This window comes from Dermacentor andersoni, chromosome 1 (assembly GCF_023375885.2).
Source record: "Dermacentor andersoni chromosome 1, qqDerAnde1_hic_scaffold, whole genome shotgun sequence".
Lineage (NCBI taxonomy): Eukaryota > Metazoa > Arthropoda > Arachnida > Ixodida > Ixodidae > Dermacentor > Dermacentor andersoni.
In genome coordinates this window covers 302,963,924-302,981,521 of record NC_092814.1, presented here as the reverse complement: position 1 = coordinate 302,981,521, position 17,598 = coordinate 302,963,924, and the positions used below count along the sequence as shown (strand labels likewise).

At 44.3% G+C, this 17,598-nt stretch overlaps 1 protein-coding gene across 1 annotated transcript in view; it reads left to right on the top strand.

Moving 5' to 3' along the window:
• LOC126548077 (poly(ADP-ribose) glycohydrolase-like) overlaps positions 1–17,598 on the top strand; it is a 62,904-nt gene that overhangs the window by 9,615 nt on the left and 35,691 nt on the right. Inside the window, exons 10-13 of the mRNA XM_050196171.3 lie at positions 3,478–3,570; positions 3,640–3,800; positions 7,322–7,407; positions 14,617–14,753. Coding sequence (XP_050052128.1) covers positions 3,478–3,570; positions 3,640–3,800; positions 7,322–7,407; positions 14,617–14,753 — 477 coding nt within the window. The remainder of the gene's footprint in view (positions 1–3,477; positions 3,571–3,639; positions 3,801–7,321; positions 7,408–14,616; positions 14,754–17,598) is intronic.

Genomic DNA, 17,598 nt, shown 5'->3' with positions numbered 1-17,598 from the left:
CAATGCTACGGCGCTGAGAAAAACAAGAAGTTGATGCCACATCTGTGAAGTTGGCTTCTTCTCAGAGCAGCGGAACATTTGACGTCGTTTATACCACGTGATGGAATTCTGCAAGTAGCAGTGCAAGCAGTGAAGGGTAAAGGAATGCGTAACTCTGCTCCCCTTGGGAGCATATGTACTAGGGCCATCAATGTGCCACCTTTTGTTTGTAGGAATATACAGGCAACAGCAAACAATATCTAGGCACGCCGTCGGGCAGAGTGTCAATGCCTTAATTAGTATTTTTCTTACACATGCCAAAAACATGCTTTTTTTTCTTTTTTAATTTAAAGGTGCAGCCTCTGCTGGTGAGAGATAGTCTAAGTAGAATATAGAGGGTGTTGTGTAAGTTACACTTTTCAGTGGCTCGGTGACTGTGGCATTGCGTTTCTGAGCACGAAGTCATGGATTCGCTTTCAAGCCTTGGTGGCTGCATTCCAATGGAGGCTGAATACAGAAGCGCTCTCACACTTTGAGTATGCGTTAAAGAACCCCAAATGGCCAAAATTAATCCAGAGCCCTCCACTATATCGTCCCCCACAAGCTCACTGCAGAACTTCAGGGTATTAAACTTCACAATTTAAGTTTGAGGCAAGGAGAAAGACACAACAGCTATGCCTCGTGGTGTAGGGTCTACTGAGGTGTTCGATCTTTATTCAAAGCTTGGATTTCTATGGCTATGCTTTGGTGGCAGAAGGCAAGCAGCAAACAAGACACTGAACTAAATTTGCCGAAACAGTTCTTACGGCACTGCACGTAAGCCAAGAAGGGCAAATAGCTGCCCAAAACATTTGCCTTGGTCGTATGGCAAACAAACACCGATAATGATAACATAGAGGAGTAATGGCCTGTGATCCTTTCTCGGTCATAGCTATCAGTTGTGCCAGCCAGCGCTTCTCGCTGATCTTGTTGCACCTACCCTGCTGTCTCACTCAGTCCAGTTTATCAATGAGCTTCATCACCACATGACAGTTTGCCTTTGTGGCTGGTTTGCAAGAGGATTGCGGTGTGGATAGGAAGCAGCCTGCCCCACATAGGAAATGTGGAGGAGGGTGCCTGCCCTCCTTGTCTTTTGGGGCATGTGTGCTAACATGGAAAATTACTGAGTTCCACGATTCCAACAACTGCAGTGAAATACGAGTGATTGATGTTGAAGAAGACATGAAACAGATATGTGCGTTAATGGCAGTGTGATGAAGAAAAATTTCATGCTAGCACTGCATTTAAATATGGTGTTGAAGTAACTTCGTTGTACTTTGTAAAAAATGTGTTGTATTCTTGCAAACCCGTCACATAGTCATGTCTGTCACCTCCAGTATATCAGAAGGCAATGCTCCATGATTATATTCTGCTTTTTCCTCGTTAGGTCCCAGATATATTAATTTCACAAGACAGTATGACCAGCAGTAGGTGCGTCTACTATTGTTCTTTAAAGGACTCCTCACCAGGTGTGGCCATTTTAAATAGAAAAGCGCAGTGTATACAATACGCGCTGAAGAGCTAGTCTACAAAGTATTACACTGCTGCATGGAAAACGGCTAAAATTTCAAACCAAACGCCGCACGCCCCTTCTCAAGGGAGCCGTGCTCCCAGCCAGAGAGTCGAGGTCAGACGCGAAAGTGCACCTACATGATTCGCATTGCTGAAACGTCACTCACTGTGACACGTTACTTTGAGAATTATTAAAGGCTACAGCAGTTATTTGTTTGATCTGTTGTTTCACTAGATGATTTAAAGTTTAGAAAAACAATAAAACCTACAAACCGAGTGTCTGCGAGTCATTTTTTTACTCTCTGCCGTAGCAGGAGGGAGGTACTTCTATTTTGTCAGCTTGTTCCCACTTTGTGCAGTCGTCTTCGCAGAAAATGAAACTATGTGTCATTTTCCAGTGCGCAATCCTGCTCTTTGATCAGCTTGCGTCTGCCTCATTGCTAATATGGCACTGATTTGTTGTGCTGGTCAGGTGATCTTGTTCACAGCATGCAATATTGCGGGCTGCGCGAAGCAAGACAAGTGCAACAGCTTGCACACGAGACTATCGCTGGAAGTGCGCCCGCCGCACAGCAAAAACACAAGAGAGAGAGAGAAAAAAAAATAGGGCCTGTGATGTATGTGTCATGTGATCCTCCAGTTCTAGTATGGGAGAATGCAGGGAAGGAATTTCGTTTGCTGAGGCTAGATGAGGGTGAGTGGTGTGAGTGCGTGTGTCAACTACGAAACTCTCCTCCTGAAATCATTAGTTCACGGCATTTCAAATAGTTCTAGCTCTGCTATTAACGAACCAATTTGAACAATTCTTGCAGTAGAGTGCTTCCTAGAAGGCCTGTAACAGCTTCCAGCATACAGCCAAAGTTTGCTTTGTGTCCTGGGGAGCGGCCCCTTAAAAGGGAGGCTGAATAGGATTTTATACTTTGTTTGCTTGCTTCATGAGCTTGATGCTGATTTAGTGTGCATTTTTTAAAACATAGGGGCTGAAAAAAACATATCTGTCTGTACGTCGTGCTCTCCCAATGACATTATAAACCAACTGTGAGTAGCTGCCGGTAATATCGGTTGCAATAGGCTCTACTGCAGCTGTACTATGCTGTCAGCTTGGCTCAGCTTTATTATGTTGGCTTAGCTATCTACCCGAAATGGACGTAAATGAGCTGAATGAAGTTCTTGGCGCATCACTCTTTTCTGGAGCAAAGCCTCTTTGGAGTACACACAGGAGGCTTGACTTGATGGACGTCTTGCTTAGTTGCGTGCCACTCAGTGCCATTGCCACTCAATCCCACTGAGTGGACAGTTTGTAAATTGCCTGTTTTGACAATATGCTTCATATGGCTGGCTGTTCAGTCCTCTAGACAGTCTCTTGAATGTGCATGTGTGTGTGCATGTGGGCTTAAAAGACAAATGCAATAAAATTTTATATGTCACAAGAAGCCTACATTGAGATAGTATAGATATACAGAAGGCCTCCGTGCAATATTTTAAATTGGATATACAAGAAGACGTGTCACAAAAAGCATGTGACTGAAACTGAAAAAGTCTCCATTGTTACTACTTGCTGGAAGTGACACAGAACCCTGAAGATTGTGAACCAGCTCAGCTCCTGGTCATGGACCTCCAAGATTCAATAGAATGGTACTACTCATTTGTAACCAATCTAGCCAAAGGGAAGTTTTGTTGCAGTTGGCCTTTAAATTGCCATGATCAGCACCAAGTTCCTGGCACCAAATTTTGGAAGAATGACAAGTCAAACGGAGAGAGTTTCAGATGCGATTATACATTTATCGAAAGCATTGGTCAATGCAGCTGTGAATGTTGTATAAATTGAGTCCTTCTAATTTTGGTGTGCAAGAGTGCATGAAAAGGGATTTCGAATTTTCATAGGAGAAGCCTACAAAATGTGAGTACTTATGACAAATTATTGCGTAACTTGTCACTTTTATTCAGGAGCTAGATTCCAGGGAATCCAAGAGCTTCTTTCAGGTGCTGCTGCCCAAAATAGTAGCCTTAGCACTTCGCCTTCCGGCTCTAGTTACTCAGGTAAGATTGTGATCTCGCCCTTTGTGTTACAATTGCTGACCGTCCTAATTGTGTGCTTGCACCTTTTAGCCAATTCCCCTTCTGAAATCCGGCCAAGATCAGCTGCTTTCAATGAGCCAATTGCAAGCTGGTTGCCTTTTAGCAAATGCCTTCTTCTGCACATTTCCAAGAAGAAATACACTTAAAAGCAACTCCGAGTACTCCAATTACCCAGACATCAACTTCAATAGGTAAGCATCATGCGATTAGGAATTTTGTGACAATTTGTTTGCCTCTAGTACTGACATGGCATTTCCTTACAGTTAGTTTTTTGCATAATGTGAAGGTCCTGGACCTTGAAATCTGAGAAAAAATACTGGCAAGCCTTAGAGTGCTCTAAATAATTTACTATTATGTATATAGCTTTTCTATGAATCGGTTTTATTTCCCAGGAAGTTTATTTGTCATGACATTATAACTCGGAAGGTTGTCACATGAGAGCAGAACACCGTGACTTTTTGGCACGTGCTCTGGCTGGTTCAGTTGCCTGCATTGCTGCTATTTTTTGCGCGGCCCGATGTAGCCGTAAAACAGATGACTGAGTTAGCTGTAGTGAATGCCAGACCACTACAATGAAATAAACTTTCGTAGAAAAGCTATAATAATAATTTGTTTAGAGTGCTGTAAGATTTTCCAGTATTTTTTCTATGGTTTTGAGGTCCCGGACATTCATGTAATGCAAAAAAAAATGAGAAGTTGGAAATGTCATGTTGGTACTACACCTTTAATAGGCCCCTCGCCAGGTTTGGGCATACAGGAATTTGCTGTGCATAGACCACGCAGTCATGTCAAGAGCGTGTCTGTAAAGTACTATACTGATGTGTACTGCTAAAACAGGAAAATTTAAACAAAAGCCTATGCGCTGTTTTCCTCAAATGTGCTACTCCAGCTGCGAGGTGACAAAACAGGCCTTGGACTTTTGCCCTGTCGCATTACTCAGTGTTGGTTGCACGGCTCCTCACTCAATTACTGTGGCTAAAGCTCCTGGCATATACGTAGCCAAATTTTGGACTGTTAGGCAGCCCTTTAAAGGACCCTTAAACCACTCTGAGCATGATGGTGACCAAACATTTTCTCTCTCACCTTTGCTATTCTTCCCATGGGCACTCTCTTCATTGCCGCATGCTTCTGTAGAGTACATGTGGACACTACATCAGCACCGAATGTCATGTTGGCACTGTTTTCTGGTTTGAAAACACTAAATAAGACCTGCACAACTTCCGGTTGCAAAGACTCCAGTTTTTTTTGCAGCAAAGCTGTGTATGTCTAGCTGATTCGTCCGTCTGTCGTCTGTATGCCGGAAACTCATCTGGCACAACCCCAAGCACATGCACACAAAAAAGACAGAAAGAAAGGCGCGCGATTGGCTGTGCCAGTAGTGACGTCGTCGCTCTCTCTTGCAGCCAAGCATTCGCAGCAGTTTTTCTTCGGCTCTGAAATGGGCAGGCTATGGGTCATACATACTGGTGAAGAGCAGGCAGCTTTCGATCAGCATTGCTGCAAGCAGAACTCGGAACGAGCTCGTTTACGCCATGCCGATGCTGCAGAAAGTACAGGCTCGTGCAGCTGAGCACAAGCAGCAACTGCGTACCGAGGATCTGGCAGCCTACCAAGCCATCGTTTAATGAACCGTAGGGATTAACCCAGTGGTAAACAATGGGGTGCATGTTTCAGCTTTGCTGGTTAACCATCTCTACGAAGTGCTTGGGCGGGGATATTTTGCTACATGCAGTTGCTGCCGCTCATGCCATGCAAAACACGCTGCGGGAGGTGAAATTAGTTGATTGCACATGATAGGGTAAGCGAAATGACAAGTAAGAGCAGGCGTGGGACTTCATGGCAAAGGTGGGCTAGCAGGATTGGAAGTAACATCCCTCACAGACTGACAGTCAGCAGCTTTTACACTAGTTACATCACATGCATGACCCTGATGATGTCACAACAGGCGAAGACGGAACTGAAAAAGCCCAGAGAGAAGCACACATTCTTTATTTATTTATTTATTTATTTATTTATGGCTTCCCTGCGGTGTGTTGCACTGCCATGTTTGTGAATGATCGTGATAGTATTCTGTACACTGTGCACATGTTTATTTAGATGTGTTCAAAATGTCAGAGGTGGTTTAGGGGCCGTGCGATGTACTTTATGTGTCTCCAGCAAAATGGCATTTGGTGTCAGTCATGTTTGTGTGAAACTGAGAGTGGAAAAGAAGGAGGTGGGTGAAGTGACTGGGGGTGGCTTCCACATAGCACATGATGAAATTTATGCATGCATGAGAGTTCACATGATGAAATTTATGCATGAATGAGAGTCTCTCCTCAGTCTTTGCTAATGTGCCTCAACCTGAAACTCTCTTCAACTCGTCTGAGTATAGGGCCCTCAACTGAAGTGGTCAGTTTGGTTCATTAGTGCTCCTCAGGCAATCCCGAGCTCATAGTGCATAACCAGCCACCTTTGGCATCTGCTCAAACGTGCTAGAGTTGATACGTAACATTTTCAAGCTTACAGGTCAATTTCTCATCGCAGAAATCACTTAATGACATTTGTGAAGCACAGTGCCAAATCAGGGAGCAGCGCTGTGCCCTCTACTTCATCAGGGCATGGGAAGAGCTCTGTTTGTGTGCATTTCTGCTAGACCTGTACACAATACAGAAAAAAAAATACTAATAACAATTACTTAATTAAAGAATGTAATTGTTTGCAGTCATCATTACTGGCTCCCACAGAAGTAACTACGTATTACTTCATGTTACTTTGCTCCTAAACTTTATTAACCTTGCACGAATACGGCAAATACAACACGCTAACGTGGCTCTTTCACTGCATCCTCTGCAGCCCTTCACATGTTGTTCATCTTCATTAACAATTGGTCATAAAAATTTTTGTCGTTCTCTCAATTTTTAGTGAAGAAATCAGCAGCAATGCTAAAAACACGGTCGATGCGTGTGCTAAAAGAAAGGGCAGTGTTGTAACATGTGAACACAAGATTGTGGTTACATTGTGCCATCGTGCTCAAATGGGGATACTCTATGAAGAGCAGCGCTTCGTTGTTCTTGGGGCTTGCAGAAGCTCCCCACTGGACTAATGAAAAGCCGAAAACAAAGTTTTTGTAGGTGATTTCCTGGCATCAGCGTGATGATAGTTGGATGTTATTGGCGCAAGGGCCCTGGCATCGGCGTCCGAAGTGGCCGTCACTATTGAGCCATAGTTCAATTCATCAGCCAACATCTGGTGGGGCGTTGAGATGAAACAAATACCGAGCACCTGGGTTTGCTCATCTGAACATGCCAATCCACAAGGCTGCTGTGTGGCACAACCATGGCCGTTCTAGTGTAGTTCCCGTCAAATTCAAATGTTGAGAGCTGTGTCGCCTGTTGCAGCTTGTCTCATCAATAAAGTAACTAGTTACATGTAATTGGTGACTAAAAAAAGTAATTGAATTACAGTGAGCGGTTACAGGATTACAGTTACAGTGAGCATCACCAAGTAAAAAAGAAAGAAGGTATCGATCAGTTACAAAACTACAAAAGAAACATCGCTGATTGCAAGGAATTCGTTACATGTAATTCATTATGTACAAGTCTCATTTGTAAATGCAGTGGCTAAGAGAGTCCAAGTGTGACATTATTTTTATTAGTATCTTTTTTTTTTCACATTCTGCTGTTCTTGTCTGTTCCTAGATAAGGCTTAGGATTGGTGCTTTTACTTTCAGGTTATTTTCTGGAACTAGTGACGAAGCTCGGAAAATGGAGAAGCTAAAGTGCATCGTGAATTACTTCCGAAGAATTACAAAGGAGGGTCAGTAACTCAGCTAATGCAACTGTCATTCATCCCCAAGTGCTTCCAAGATGAGTGAGAACATATGCGCTTGCATTGTGTGGCAGTTTTCTACCTTGGAAAGATCAGTGGTGCTAATGTCCCGGTTTTTGACCCTTGGTTTATGCATGTTTCGTGTCGAAGAATAGGAAGACTTAAACTAGGTGTGTAGGAATACTAAAAAATTTTATCAATTGAATATTGTATATTTAGTACATGTTTGCATCCGATTTGAAAACCGAGTACTAGTCGAAATATTTTGAATATCCGATATGATGCAAATATTCAAAAAGAAATTTAACGCATTGGCGGCTGTGTAGGAATAGAGGTGGTTCTTTGTGTTTGTTTCTATTTAATCTGCGGGTGTGTGTGTGTGGTATTATGCTACTTAGCACATTTATTTCATTGTTAAGTTTAGCATGTAAGGTGAGCTCAGCTGCCAGACGACTAAACTTTGCTGGAAACGGGCATGGGTTTGCAAATTGCCCGGGCACAACTTGGCACAGGCAAAGGGAATGGCGGCGATTTGCACAAAGAAGTCCAGTGGCATAAGAATGCTTTTCTAGGGGGTAAAAGTTTGTTGGGCTGATCCACTACAGTGAAACCCGTCTACGTGGCCTCCCTAAGCAAGCATGCCAGCCGCCCACTGCATGCCCATCTTGGCTCTCAGTGCAGCCCATCACGCTCCTTTTATAACATTTTAGCGTAATGACGGGCGATCCATTACTGCAATATCTGCCTGTGCGAGACCCAAGATTTGTGCAAATTTTGCATGCAATGGGCACTATGGATATTGCCACAATGCCCGTGCACATTGCACTATGCTAAATGGCTTTCTTTTTCTAAACATACGGGTATAGGTGTTACTACACATCTTAAGTTAAAGTTGTAGTCATGTGTATTTTTTTTCAAACAGTAGAATTCGTGGTCACGTTATATTCTTGCAAAGAGTATTTTGACAACAGTCAGCTGGTCAATCTCACGCTGAAGTATAGAATGCTGCATGCATATGATGCAAAACACAAGGAAAATCAAGCACTGTGCTTCTGTGGTTCTTTTATAAGCACTTCTTATTCGTTGGGCGCTAGTGCAGCTTTTTCCTTGCTCATTTGTCATTACATATGCAATGCTACCCATACTCCTGAGCTTATCACTTGACAACAAATGTGCTGAGTGACAACTGGTGCAGGACCAAATGCCTCTGAGTTGACTGTAATTTGTTGATGTATAATAATACACAGGTTGGTGAGAGTGCGAATTTATTTGTTTGTTTACGTACCCGCAGTCGACAAGGCGTTGAAGAGGGGAGTGCAGTAATAACAAAACAATACATTACTAAAATATGCAAAAAGAAAGAACATGTTATATGAAAAAAAATATGAAAGCATGTCAGGCAATTAATTTATGACAATAAAAGCTGTAAACAAAGAACATAATAATATGCTAGGCCATAAAAGGAAAAAAAAGTCAGATTTGCTAAACCAGAATCGGCGCTTAGGCAGAAAACATTAAAACATAAGTGCTAAAAACAGGGGAAAATGAAATCATCACTTTTATTTATGCAGGGTCTTCACAACAAAAAAAGGCAAGCCGTGCTTTCCGAAATATAGTACAATCGGATACGAATGCAATATACAGGGGACGGTGCTTCCATTCATTACACGTATGTGAAATAAACAAGTAAAATGCATTTGTGTAACAATGAAAAGATCCAACCGTGTGCTGATGATGAATGCAGGAATTATGTGGAATTAGGAACTAGTCGGTTATGTAATGATTGATGATAATAAATCTTGTGCAGTCAGGGTGTCTACCAACCGGGAAAACCAGGAAATCTCGGGGATATTGAATAGTCTGGAAATACTTAGGGAAAACTCAGGGAATTTGTGCTTCTATCAGGGAAAATTAGCTGTAATTTTATCGAAACGGAACGAAAGTCGTGGTAATGCTGGCTCGAGTAACAGAGAGGAATCGTAACGAATCGACTTTGACACCATGTCAATGGCTGGAGGAGTTGCTATTGTACAGTCAACGACCGACTTTCCGGACGCTCAATAATTCGGATGGCTTCGCGGCACCACCGAGATAAATATACCTTGTAGCGAAGCTTCCATAGAAGCCCATACATTGAAAATATGGCAGCTCACCAGTGGTTTATGGGGCTTGGCGCCATCTGTGTGACGAGGGAACACCTCCAGCAGAAGAAAAAATAATGTGACACCATATCCGTTAAAAATAGAAGGGACGTCATTTTGTTCTCGAAGGCGCAAAATTTGTTTTGATGGCCTGCCGTTAGAGCTGTATATTCAAATGCCCCACCATTTGATTTGATTGGCGTTTCGAGCTTTCAACGCAGAAAGTGATGCAGAAAAAGGCCAGTCGTGCAGGTGTTGAAATCGCACCCATGCACGAAACATACTTTCTTTGGAGGCCGAGGAAAGCTTTAGGGGTACAGTGCTGGTTTTATCGTCGAACGCCAAGCCCGTCGGCCAGCGCAGTCACATGAAGACAACTAAAGTAAACAATTATCTGGCAATCGTAACTCGCTACTTTTGACTGAGCAGGCGATGAAACTAGCCGCATCACCAAATTCAGACAAATGTGGCAAGCAAAACAGCACAACTTGTGAGGGGGGCGTATTGTAACCGGTCAAATTTATGAGCATGCTTTTCTGTACGCTTCAAGAGCTGCATTGCATTGCAAGTGACATAGCGCGCCCCCTCTTACGATGGGCACTGAAAAAAGGTATTTATTGTTAATAATAAAAGAAAATAGAGTTGTTTTTTCTTTAGTCGTCGCACATATGTAAAATTTATTAGGAATTTTATTTTTGTTGAATGTATCTAACTGTGTCTTTCTTTAATTAAAGAATGCTTTTTTCGTTCCCAATGTTTGTTCCCTCCAAACATAGTTGCGCTTCAATCGTTACTCCCATAACCACCTTTGCTGATGTCTGTGACAAATTGTCCTGAATCGCTTTTCACCCGAATCTTAGTGACCTATTTGGGTAGATGTTGGCACCACCACGTACACTATAAAGTCAATGTACAGTAGTCCCTCGTTACAACAAAGTCAGTGCAACGGCGAAAAAATTCGTTATAAGTGGTAATTCGATATAAGCGACCACTCGAGAAAAGCTAAAGCAGTCTAGCTTTAATTGCGCCACAACTGCGAGGAAGTCAAAATACGATGTGTTCAGTGAAGCAAAACTTTATTCAGGTGTAAAAAAGGCAGTGAGCTTTGGCTGTTTCAAGTTCTTACCAGGCGCGAGCAACCCCTGCTCTAATTTGACCAAGCATTGCACGAGGCCGTGGTCACCGCCCATGCATTCAACCTTATTTCGCAGCAGGCTTAGGTACTCCCGTGTCTGCACCATAGTTGGCTCCTCACATGGCTCTTCGTCCGCCGGCTCTTCGTCCTCGTCGGGGCCACCAACAGTGTCAATTAGTATTTCTGCATCCATCGCTGGGGTGACCATAGGAGCAGCAGCGTCAGCCAACGCAAATGTCTCGAAGTCACCTTCTACCTCTTGGCCAGCAATTTTGTGAACAGCCTCGTACAGATCGCTGCAAGTCCGGTCATCGTTGGGTCACTGACGACGGCGTGGGAAAAGCCGGCGTGCGCAAAGCAGTTGGCGACCTTTGAAAGTGTGAATTCTTTCCGTGAAATGTTCAGCAAATGGATCGCACCTAGCAAATCAATGTTGTACCTCTTGCTGGCGTCATATGCTGTGAGCATGCACTGCAAAAGAGCCTTGTGGTACAGCTTCCAGGTGGTCTCAATGATGCCCTGATCTATCGGTTGCAGTACTGTGGTTGTGTTTACAGGCAAAAATTCCAGAGCAATCGCCTTGAGGTTGTCGATCTTCCCGTGGCTCGGACAGCTGTCAATTATGAAAAGCACTTGCTGATTCTTTGCGCCAAACCGTCTATCCAGAAGGCGCGCACATAGTCTTAAAAAATAGCAGCAGTCATCCATGCTCGCTTGTTATTTCTGTAGATGCATTCCTTAGGAATAGTTGCATTTCGGAAGCACTGTGGCTTCTCCGCCTTCCCCAGTATCAATAAGGGAAGCTTGTCCTCACCTGTTGCATTAGCACAGAACAGCACTGTGACACGCTCCTTGCTCTGTTTTTCTCCAGATTAAGATCCGCCAGCGGTAGTGAACGTGCCATTCGGTAGCATCTTGTAAAAAAATGCAGCCTCATCTAGGTTGTCGATGTCTTTGTCTTCATACTTTTCAAGCAGAGCTTGGAACCGATGTTCGCACCACACGTCTACAGTGTCACGGTTCACGGCTGCACTTTTTGCCAATGATCGACTTCAAGGTCACGCCGTGTCGTTTCTTGAGCCGCCCAAGCCAGCCATTGCTGCAGTTGAAATTTTTATGGCCCATTTGGAGGGCGAGAGCTTCGGCTTTTGCAGTAAGTGCAGGTCCGTGTACGGGAAGATTTGCGCTCCTGGCATTCTTCAGCCATTGTAGAAGTGCACCTTCCACTTCGGGGTTTTTCAAATCGCAATTCCTCTTTCTCTTCGCCGAGAAGCTCTTTTCGAAGCCATCCAGCGCAGCTTCCCTGTTTTTCAATACAATTGATAAAGTAGGCAGTGGTAGGCCGAATTCCTTCGCAATGTCAGTTTCCTGCCGGCTGCCTTTTTCCACTCCTTTTATCGACAGAACTTTCTGCTCCAAAGTCGAACTCTTTCACCAGGAGATTGACAGAGCCATTTATCACTGTAGACCACAAAAGCACGCGTGAGGCATGCCGAATGAAGCACTCCGAATAACGTGCAATCACATGGCCTGCCGCACGGATCCAAACACACATGCCGTCGGCTTCAAAGTGACTGAACATGGCGGGCGACGTAGAAGGCAGAAGCTTCAAAATGTCGTCAGGCCATCTCGCTTTCCTCGTCAGTACGCGCTGGTGATGGTGACAGTTGCAATGGCGGGCTTGGCATCAGCTTCACGTGTAGTGAAAGAAAGGTGATCAGAGTTGTGGAGACCAAGAAGCAGGAACCGCAGAAGGGCACCCATTGGTGGAAGATTGTGCTCGGAAGGGCAGGCCAGAAGACGGTAGCTTTGGAGGAGCAGCGACGTTGAAACTGGCAGCGAGGAGGTTAGGAGTTGACATGAAGGTGAGTGAGAGGAGTGACTGGCATCCAAACGGCTTGCAGACTGGAGAGCGAATGAGGAGGGGAAGGCAATGGGGCTGCTTTTATAGGGTGGGTGGGGTGAGGGGGGTGTGGAGGTCACGGAAGACTACAGGAGTATCGCACTGAAAAGTGCCGCAAATGCCGTGGCTCAAGTCTGAGGTTGTGTTTGTTGTGCTCAAAAAACGATTAGACACTCATTGTGCAAACGCAGTGGGATCATGAAAACTGAACGGTTTTGCAGTAGGGGCTTTGCATGATCACTGGGCAATTTTGGCACACTGTTGTCGACGACACTGTGTTAATTCTACGGTTCAAGTATCGGTGTCCGCACACTGTCGCATCCGAGCCATTGACAAATGTCTAGGACAAAATTCAATGACTCTGCCACGCATTTAGACCATTTGTCTAAAGTCAGATGGCCGGAATCGAGCATGACTGGCTTGAGAAAATCGCCGGAGAAACACCAGCTTGCATTGACCTGCCATGTTGACAGCCTGACTCGCCGCTGGTGACGCTCGGATTTTTCGTGCTTTCGGCAAGTTAACGGTCAATTTGCATTGTCAAAAGTGTAGTGAAGCTAAGAGCAGTGTTTTATTGTGATGCAGGCTGATTATAGCGACCGGCGAGCAAATTTCTAGACTGGCTTCCCCAAAGTCGTCTTCCCGATTGGTTAACGTAGCTCCTCGTGTCGAACATGGCACGTATAATCGGAGTTACACTTCTTTTGTGCTTTTTGGCACGTTTCGGCACCAGAAGTGCTCTTTAGAGCTGTAAAACTTTGCTCATCGAGCGCACCCCATGGAGTGCTACGGCGCAAGTCTGCCCGCGGTCTTATGGCCACTTTTCAACATCCAAGAGACCGCGGTTTCCTGGCATCGCAGAGTGTCAGGAAATCTTTATTTTTGTGTGGATTCTATCGCAGGGGACACCAGCGATTCGATTGCGACCGAGATTAACAGTTCGGGCATGCTGCACCATAGAATTTGACAGTTTCCGTTCTCTTCACAGTAAACAGCTGGGAGCTCTTGGCACTCGCTTGGTGCCTGTTACTAGGCGGTCATCGGTCATGGGTTCGGTACTTTTATGGCCTGTGATGTGCCTGCATGAGACTAATTCGTCGGTGGTATTAATTTGACGCTGCATGCGCAAAAGGGTCACTGCCGCTGAGCGGCGGTGATGCCTCCGCTCGCCACTTGGCTATAAGCAGGTCAAGCTCTTCGTGCGCTTCGAGTAATGCGGCTTAATATGCATGCGTTTGGGTCGGGACTGGAAGAGATTTCGAATAATGCAATACTTCGAGTAAAGTGATTTCGTTGTAACGAGGGATTACTGTACTTTCATATGCTTGGAGTGCTTTTGTTGCAAGAAAATCTGGCAGAACCCGTGTCACGATGAATGTCGATGTTAATGCAATCAGCATTGAAGCAATGTAGCGACACACCACATTGCCTGCGGCGAAACGTGTATGCAGCCGGGCTCCTCTCTCTCGCTTCCCTCTGCACACGCTGCGCCATCTAGCGGTGCCGCTGTAAGGAGCGCGTGTGGTACGGGTTGAATTATGTTGAGCATTGGAGAAATTTAAAGGGTCGTTTTCCTCACTGTAAAGCAGCACATACCCAGTGGCACATATCTAGTTATGCAAGTCGGTTCAAAGAGGTTCATTGAGCGGTACATACCCAGGGCCACGTATCCAGTGCAGCATCCCCAGTGACCCATGTTAGCATCATAGAGTTCCTTTAGAATAATGCAATCCTTGTTTGTAAGTGAACTAGAGCCTAACATTCACTGACCAAATCTCGCATCGTCTCGAGAAGCTAGAGCACAAAGTTCAGGGCCACTTTCTGCTTTTGCATCTTTTCTGTACTACCAAGACTTACACGCTCACTGTATGAATAATGTTTCTGGAATTCCAAGTGTGATATACCAGCATAACTTAACATCCCTTTTTAGTGTCCCTTGATGCACCATAATGGAGTGATAGACTAGTTTCATTGCTGTGGAGTGACGTGGCATCTTTCTTTTCCCACTGACTGTGTAGAGCCTACTGGAATGCTGACATTTCACCGGAGATGTCTGACTGAGCCCTATGAGTGGAGCAGTGCAAAAAACAAACTGGGCAACCTTTTTGTGTCTGAATCGGGGTTCATTGAACGTGAAGGGCAGGGCATGCTCCAGGTGAGTAATTTTACTGATTCATCCTCGTAGTGTACACAGTATTAAGACATACATAAGTAGCACAAATCTATTTGCCACCAATGTTTCAAAGTGTTCCAATGAGAAAGGTAATGCCAGATTTCTTTTCAAGTTGGATATCTTTCTTGCTCTTGCACTGTAATAGAAAGAAAGCAAATAGCAGGGTGGGTGGTTTGGTTTGCACGTTTAACAGGAACGGTTGTTCGAACACAGTTGTCTTTCCTTTCATATCGATACAGTGCACACGAGAGCTGTCATTCATTTTTATACTTTATACTGTAGAACCTCAATACACATAGACCATTCACAGCGCCATACCCATGGCTCCCGCCATATTTGGTCACGTGACTGCACCCGCCGTTGAGTGCCTTCTGAATGGCGTTTTCTCGCCTGTTTACTATGACCACCACAGCCACAGGCTTGGCTCAGACAGCAGATATTTTGGCCACCACGGTGAGCAGTGAGTGGTTAGATGACATGACACTTCGGCTAGAGCTGCAGAGGTAGTGTATATACTTTGTGGCCTGTCTACACGCCTCACCCCTCTTTTTTGCATAATGAATCCTTACCAACTAGCTCAGCTTTCTGTCGCTCTATACATTTAATTTATCTGTTCTGTTTCGTCATCATCACCATCATCGTCGGCCTGTTTTATGTCCACTGCAGGACGAAGCCTCTCCCTGGGATCTCCAATTACCCCTGTCCTGTGCCAACCGATTCCAACTAGTGCCCGCAAATTTCCTAATTTCATCACTCCACCTAGTCTTCAGCCGTCCTCACATTAGTCTTAAAATATGTGCAAGCTTACCAGCTGTAGGCAACGAATGCAGCGGCTTGCTGTTTGCTTTTACCGTTTATATTCTAGTCTTTACAGTGGTAGATTTGGAAGGTTGTTACGGTCTTGTAACTATTGTTGTTAAATGTACGTGCAGCAACTTCATTCGGGAATAGGCACGTGTGTGCATGCAAAAGATGCCTGTTTCCAACCTGCTCCAACCACATCATTCTTGTCATCAGCACTGATCAGAGATTAAAATGTATTCGCTTACGCATGGACAAAAATGTTGCAAGTGACTAAGTGATGTCTGGCTTGCTTTTTGATTCACGGTGCAGAAAGAAAACTCGTGCTGCCCACCTGTTATTCCACGTTTGAGTTTTCTGCCATGGAAAATGATATGGCTCGAGTGTGTCAGTCATGCTTGCTTGAGAAGGACATATTGCTGACTTGCATGCTTACTGAAGTTCAACATTCCGTTATATTTTGTGCCAGTGGTGAATGTAACACTGTGTTGTGGCTGCAGGTGTTGTTGGCCTGGTAGTCATTGCTGGCAATTGCCTATCCAACGCTGGTGATAGAGCTTGTTGGGCTCGCCTTGCAGAAATGTGTCCATGATGAACGGTCGTGAAATGGGGCACTTTTTGTGCAGCTGAGGGATGGAACTTTCACACAGTTTCATCCCACACATTCAAATCTCTTTCGCAGTGCTTTGAGTTCACGACAGAGAACATCTTCCCTTTGCGCTTCCACATTTTAAATAAATAGTATTACTAAGTGATTCCCGGCTTCTTGGTGGAACATGCTGGAGTGAGCAGTGGCGGCAGCGGCTAATGCCTGCTTGTCCCGATTCAGAAGGCGTTCAATGGTGACGTACCTGTGGTAGCTCCGGGCGCACGGTCCACAGACTGTTTGCTGTTAAATGTCTATAACAAGTAAATCTAGAATTCCCGTAGCTGTGCATTGTTTTAATGAGTATTCTGCGGCTAAAGTGAGACCTAAGGGATGCAACATATCTGTTATAGTGAGGCAAATTTTTCTTTGAGCATGGGTCAAGATAATAAGCAAGCCAGTAGCAAAATGCCAAAAAGGCTGCAAGAGTAACATTATTAAATTTGTTTCTTTTTTGAAATACCACATTTATCCGAATATAAGACAAGGTTTTTTCGCAGAATCCTTAGCCTCGAAGTCATCCCCTGCCTTATGTCCAAGGCTGATATTTTCAATTACTATTTCAATATGGCAGTAGCCGTGCCACATTTCTGGCAATCCAAATTTAGACGGAAGTGCAAATTCTAGCAACTAATTAGCTTTTGCAGGTGAGACAGTACCATATTTTTGAGCGTATACCCCACACTGAGAATTAGAAAGACTTTACAGTAAAGGCAGGATGTGGGTTATATGCGAATCTTGCCTCGAGGTCTGACTTCATGGCAGCATGAATTTTGTTTTGTAGTGTGGCTTCAGAGCAGTGCAGCGTGCGGTGCTATAAAGCCGCACCACAAGGTAAATTTCATGCTGCTGTGGAGTCGCACCTTAAGGTGGAATCCGCATGTTTGCCAAACTGATTGTTGCATTTATTCTAGGAGCTTCTGATTATTTGGCATTTTGGAAAATCCCCACCGAGTCAGAATCAACCGTCAGCTGCAATATATCGGCTTACATTAGCGTGCTTAAGAGGAAGCTTTAGCTCGGGCCCAACTCCGACGCGGCCTATTCAAATATATGTAAAACGCAAAAACGTTTTTCTGAACCCCTGGACTGATGTTAATGAAATTTGTTGCATTTGAGATAGAAAGTTAAATTCTAGTGACTGTTGCAAGCGGAATTTAGATTTAGGGCCTGAATTTTCTTAAAGAGATTTTCAAAAATTCGAAGGTTTGAAAAAAATAGAAGCACGAAGTTTACGAATTAATAGCTCTGCATCAAGAACAAATATCATGGTTCTGTAAAACGGCATCCATTAGATCATTCAAAGCAAACAAATTTGATATGTCAGTTTATATCTTATGTGAATTTGTTACGTTGTTTACAAGGGTTCTGCAAAAACTG